Source organism: Hydra vulgaris, chromosome 07 (assembly GCF_038396675.1).
Source record: "Hydra vulgaris chromosome 07, alternate assembly HydraT2T_AEP".
NCBI classification, from domain to species: Eukaryota; Metazoa; Cnidaria; class Hydrozoa; order Anthoathecata; family Hydridae; genus Hydra; species Hydra vulgaris.
Genome location: NC_088926.1, coordinates 12,871,498 through 12,878,251, shown reverse-complemented (window position 1 = coordinate 12,878,251; position 6,754 = coordinate 12,871,498). Strand labels below are relative to the sequence as shown.

At 22.2% G+C, this 6,754-nt stretch overlaps 1 protein-coding gene across 3 annotated transcripts; it reads right to left on the bottom strand.

Moving 5' to 3' along the window:
* Nucleotides 1-512: 512 nt before the first annotated feature.
* LOC136082300 (uncharacterized) lies at nt 513-4,231 on the bottom strand. 3 transcript variants are annotated; one of them, XM_065801091.1, is made up of 6 exons: nt 3,271-4,231; nt 3,096-3,161; nt 1,737-1,814; nt 1,385-1,566; nt 1,036-1,100; nt 513-872 (listed from the first exon to the last, which is right to left on the bottom strand). In XM_065801091.1, the coding sequence occupies exons 2-6, from the start codon at nt 3,133-3,135 to the stop codon at nt 764-766; spliced, it is 474 nt and encodes a 157-aa protein (XP_065657163.1). In that variant the 5' UTR covers nt 3,136-3,161; nt 3,271-4,231; the 3' UTR covers nt 513-763. The 3 variants fall into 3 exon arrangements, with proteins under 3 accessions (XP_065657163.1, XP_065657164.1, XP_065657165.1); XM_065801092.1 differs by having other exon boundaries at nt 3,096-3,152; XM_065801093.1 differs by lacking the exon at nt 3,096-3,161 and having other exon boundaries at nt 3,271-4,225.
* Nucleotides 4,232-6,754: the final 2,523 nt, after the last annotated feature.

Here is a 6,754-nt window from a genome sequence, read left to right as displayed (position 1 = left end):
AAATAACGTTGAACTTAGGTTGAAACCTAACGTTGAATTTACGTTGATTTAACGTTTAGAATGAAAGTTTTTTTCAACGTTGATTTATCAACGTTAGGTTCAAACGTTATATCAACGTTGATTCGACGCAAAAAACGTTATAAGAACGTTGAATTTACGTTGAGACAACGTTTAGAATGAAAGATTTTTTCAACGTCGATTTATCAACGTTAAATCAACGTTAGATCCAAATGTTAAATCAACCTTCAATTGATCCAATGGTGACAAAATATATTAATATATTTTGCTTATATATGTTGTTTCAACGTAAATTTAATGTTATTATAACGTTTATCCTTATCAAAAACCGTTCATAAAAACTTTGATCACCATTGAAACTTATTAGACATGTCCAATAGTTGCTGTTCAACTCTATTGGACTATCAATGTATATTAAATCTACTCATAGTCTGTAGTTAGACTATTTTTAGTTAAGTTTAGTTAGACATATATTAGTAAAGAAAGAGATAATATTTGTTTATGATATATATTTTTAAATATTACATATATTTACATATATTTGAATTAAATCTACACAATATTCTTTTCTTTACCGTTACCTTTTCGAAATGGAGCGTATTTTAGGAAGTCAGACAATATTCCATTAATCAAAGTTTCTGTCGCTCCATCGTATTTAATAGTAAAAAAAAAAAGGAAAATATAAAGTAAAAAACAAAAAAGAAAGATTTGAAATAATATAATGAATGGAAAAGTTTCACATAACTTATAAAGATATACCTTTAACAACACCATATAAATTAGTATTCTTAATACATATTTTTCCATCTTTGCCCTTCATATTCATGGAGGCCATAAAATTGTTTGAAAATATTCTAAATTTTTAAAACATAATATAAATGCGAAATGATTATAAATGAATAATAATTTTTCAAAAATTTAAATTGAATTCATTATGAAATAACTTTTTCTAAAATTATTAAACAAATATTTCTGAAAAAGTAATTATGAATGATATAAGAGCTATCAGTTAATTACCTCAGCATAATTTTGTGTATTCTATCTTTTAAAGATGTTCCACCAATTAATTGTAGCTGATTTACCTACAAAAAACATAAAGTAAATCCAACATTATGGTTTGGGTCAAGTATGATATCAAAACATTGAACTATTACAGATCTCCAAGACTAATTTTAATAAAGTGAACCAGGATTTTTCTAGAACAAATTCAAAATTTTAAGAATTTTTCAGGACAGTTTATTTTCTATATAATTCCAGAATTTTTTATTGTTTTCAAGGACCGTTGTCAATCTTAATAATGTTTTTTTAACTAAAGGACAATGTTCAATAACTAAATAACTATTAATATAATACTTATTATACTCACCCACAATGAGCGCACTTTTTCATCATTTAATGCTTTATCCGCTTCAGTTAACTCCATATCTGTTGAAATAAACTTTATTTGGCTTATAAATTCACTGTTAGAAGCAGGCTCAGTCACTCTGTTTTGATTTTGCAACTCATTTCTTATATCGGTAAGTAGATACAACACTCTCTTTTGAAACTCTACAAATTTTATTAAGTTTTACAAAATAACTTGCATAATAGGGAAAATCCTCAGTTTTTAAAACTTTAAAATGTTATATAAAATTTATATTTCTACAAAATAAATAAATTTAAATGAAATTTACTTTTAAATTTACAAATTTATTTAAAAAAAATATAAAATATCATACTGCCTTCAGACATTGGAAACTTATCAACGTTATCTAATTTCTTTAGTTTATTTCCACTTTTCTTTACTTCATCATGTGCTAAATTGTTATTAAGTATTTGTTTATACAAATTGAACTTAAAACACATAATTAAAAAAGCCCTTTGCCAACACTTTGTATCACAATCAGTTGTATATTACACTTTATATTATAATTGTATCTTTTTTTTTTTAAATAACGCAATCTTATTTTAAATTATTTAAATAAATTTCATGCAAATACAACAGCTTTGGGGGAGGGGGGGGGGGAAAGGGGTATATATTAGTAGAAAATCACTTAACAAAATTTTTTTTTCATTTTACACTGAGTTTCAAAAATAAAGACTCATCAGAAATGATGAGTCTTTATTGATGAAACACAATGTAAAATAAAAAAAAATTTTTTGTTAAGTGGTTTTCTACTAATACATAATTGCTCTGTTCTTGTAAGAACATCGAGCACTCTATTTTGTAGAATACATTTAAAAGTTGTTTATATATATATATATATATATATATATATATATATATATATATATATATATATATATATATATATATATACATATATATATATATATATATATACATATATATATATATATATATATATATATATATATATATATATATATATATATATATATATATACATACATATATATATATATATATATATATATATATATATATATATATATATATATATATATATATATATACATATATATATATATATATATATATATATATACATATATATATATATATATATTTATATATATATATATATATATATATATATATATATATATATATATATATATATATATATATATATATATATATATATATATATATATATATATACATACATATATATATATATATATATATATATATATATATATACACAGACATATATATATATATATATATATATATATATAAATTTATGAGCATATATTCAGCATATATATATATATAAATTTGATTTTTTGACGAGATTAAATAAAAATAACTACATGATTTTTTACTACTAAAAGTTTCATGCGATGAAACTTTTAGTAGTATTTTTAGTAAAACATGCGAAAAATAAAAAATAAATGTATTTTTTTACCTGATGATTGCTAATCATCAGGTAAAAAAATACATGTATTTTTTATTTTTATTTAATCTTGCCAAAAAATCAATTATATAGCTCTGTTATCATTCATCGAGCACTCTTGCTGAATATATGCTCAGAGCAAAATTATATATATATATATATATATATATATATATATATATATATATATATATATATATATATATATATATATATATATATATATATATTTACCTATAGATTTGATCAATGAACAACTGGAGGTCAGGTGCATTGACACTTCATCTAAATCTTTGATAACTGAACCCGTAAAATATAATTACTAATTTATGATATAAATTACAAAAACATTTTTATTTTTAGGTATAAAAATTGAAATTTATAAAATCAAAGCACATAAAACTAATACCTGTTTGGGATATTCTCTTTGTTTATGTTTTCTTTTTCGTAAATAGACATTCTCATTATAACATTTTTTTTTTGTAGTTGTAATAACATACTGCCTTCAGCCATCGAGAATTTATCAACGTTATCTAATTTTGTTACTCTGTTTCCTTTTTTCTTAACCTCACTGAAAGATAAAAGAACTTTGCTTCAGGCTCCAAAATCAGTTACTATCGAAAGCAAGTGTGGTGGTCAATACTGTTATTTTGGTCTTGAGACTGGTATACAAAAAGCTGTTTCTGCAGATAGCATAAGGCTTCTGCTATCAGTATAGCTAACAACTTGTTTACTTATTCACGTGAACAGCAGTGCTTTGCCAGTTTATGATTAAAAGAAACATCGATTTTTTCAATTTCTTTTGAGAAAAAAAAAGTTATTGTCACTTTGAGACAAATAATCATAAAGAAATTCTTCACTTTCATAATCGCTTTCCGAATTTTTTTCTTCTTCTACTTAACTAATATTTTGTGTATATTTTGAATTGTCATTATATTTTTTCAACTTTCTCTTCTTCACTACTAGAAGATGATTATTTCAGAGCTAGAACATTAGAGTGGCATTTTTGCCAGTTTCTTAAATAAGCCATTAATTTCTTTTGTCAAAACAAGTAGAAATTTGAATTCTAAATAAAATGTTTTTGAAAATTCAAAATTCAAAATTTCACATTACTTTTTCGCTTTAACTATTTTTACTTTAAGCACCAATTCAACGGACGGTTTTTTTATAATTAAGTTTTTTTGGCAACATTAATTTATCGTTGAAACAACGTTAAATAGACAACGTTTAAATCGTATCGCTGTTTTAACAACGTTAGAAGGAGAAAGACTGGAATGAAAAAATGCTTAGAAAAACGAAAACAAAAATAATATTTCTGAAATTATAAGTAAAAACTAATTTAGTATTGGCCCCTTCTAGATTAGATTCTATAGATATATCTGTAAATCACAAGACCATAAATAAAACTATTAGAATAAAACTTAATAATAAAGGATAATAAATCTCTTATGAAAATAAGCAACAGTATTCAAAGTTAAATAAAATACACCCATTGATATACATAATGGTCAAGGATTAGGATTTACTAAATGAAAAGGATGATAATATTTTTCCATTAATGTAAGATTAAACTATCTTTTAAATAAACTAAAAGAGTAAATACATAAGCTTGAATAATTAAAATACCTGTTTCTAATATAATCATAAATATAATAATCATTAATGAAAATAAGTTACAAAAAGAAGAAGAAAAACATATAATTTTAAATATAAAATCAGAAAGAATAGCTAATAAAATATGACCAGCTGTTAAATTAGCTGCTAAACTTAATCTTGAAGGAATTATGAAAACAATTGAATTCTTGAAGGAATTATGAAAACAATTGAATTCTTGAAGGAATTATGAAAACAATTGAATTCTTGAAGGAATTATGAAAACAATTGAATTCTTGAAGGAATTATGAAAACAATTGAATTCTTGAAGGAATTATGAAAACAATTGAATTCTTGAAGGAATTATGAAAACAATTGAATTCTTGAAGGAATTATGAAAACAATTGAATTCTTGAAGGAATTATGAAAACAATTGAATTCTTGAAGGAATTATGAAAACAATTGAATTCTTGAAGGAATTATGAAACTAAAGTTTAAAGCTACAAAAGTTATGAATAAAGATAATATTAATATTAAATGAGAGTCAAATAAAAACCTAAAAATTTTAGTAATTAAAAAATGTTCAAAATAAGAAGGCATTATAGTTTTAATATATTATGTAATGTAGAAAATTGTTCAAAATTATTTTTACTTAATTCTAAATTATTTGAAATAAAACTATTTTTTAAATTTAAAACTAAGAAAAAATTATAAAATCTTAGACTCATTAAAATTATTAATAAAAAAAATAATAGCAACAAAGCAAGGTAGTGATTAAAATATAAAGATAAATCTAATTGAGACATTCTAAGTTTTGTTAATAGATCAGTTTATAAAATTTTCTTGAGAAACAGAATAAATAGAGATAGGCATAAAAGAGTGATTAAGACCACATAATTCTGAGCATTGACCAAAAAATTTACCAGATCCGTTAATAATAAAATTTAATTGATTTAAGCGACCTAAGATAGCATCTACTTTTACACCTAAAGAAGGAATGGTTCAACAATGAATAACATCAGCAATCGAAATAATCAATTTGATTTTTGTACTAACTGGTAAAACAAGATCAATACCAGTTTCAAGTAATCTAAAATCTTCTTGATTTAAATTTGCAGTAGGAATCATATAAGAATCAAATTCTATATTTGGTGAAAAATTAGAGTATTCATATGATTAATATCATTGATGACCAACTACTTTTACAGTTAAAGGTTCAACATTTTCATCAATAGAGTATTATAAAAATAAGGAAGGAACAGCTGTAATAACTAATATAATAGCACGCATTAATGTTCATACAATTTCAATGAAATTGTTTTCTAATAAAAATTTGTTATAATTTTTATTAATAATCACAGAAAATAGTAATCATTCTACCAATACAAGAATAATCATTGTATCATGAATAATTATCATATAAAACATTGTATCATCATGAATAATTACCATAAAAAACATTGTATCATCAAGAATAATTATCATATAAAACATTGTATTATCATGAATAATTATCATATAAAACATTGTATTATCATGAATAATTACCATATAAAACATTGTATCATCATGAATAATTACCATATAAAACATTGTATCATCATGAATAATTACCATATAAAACATTGTATCATCATGAATAATTACCATATAAAACATTGCATCATTATGAATAATTATCATATAAAACATTGTATCACTATGAAAAAATATTAAATTATTACTACAAGATGAAGCACTTTCCTGAAAAGAAAGTTGATTTATTTCAGGAATATCTCTATAAACAAAATTATTAAATAGTAAACAAGTAAAAAAACTTATTAAAAATATTAAATTTTTTATAAACAGAGGGTATTGGATTCGAACCAATACTAATAATTTTGAAGACTATTTAATCTACTTAATAAACCCTCTTTATTAAATTGTTACTTTAAATTTTTAGATTCTTTCACAAAAATTTTATTAGTTTTTTTAATTAACTAAATAACTTTATTCCTTTCGTACTAAAAGTCTAAAGTAATAACTACTGCATTATTAGGATATCTTAAGTCAACATAGGGTGGCAAACTTTGTTTTTGATAAGGACTTTAAAACAAAATTATCCTGTTATCCCTAAGGTAGCTTTTATTAATTAGTCGTTATCTATTTTTTATTATGATAACAGGTCATTATAGCCTACTACAGTAATTGTTAAATTGTTTAAATATACAATAAACTTATTACTTTACTTATTTTTGTTATTTTTAAAAAACAGTCGCTCCAACAAAACTACCAAACTTTCTAATTTTAATAATTTTTAT

Coding starts and splice junctions, on each gene's coding strand:
- LOC136082300 (XM_065801091.1), bottom strand. CDS start 3,135: ATGCACCTGACCTCCAGTTGTTCATTGATCAAATCTATAG. Junction 1,815..3,095: donor TTCATTGATCAAATCTATAG/GTAAATATATAT, acceptor ATAACAATTTAG/CACATGATGAAGTAAAGAAA. Junction 1,567..1,736: donor GTTTCCAATGTCTGAAGGCA/GTATGATATTTT, acceptor TAAAATTTGTAG/AGTTTCAAAAGAGAGTGTTG.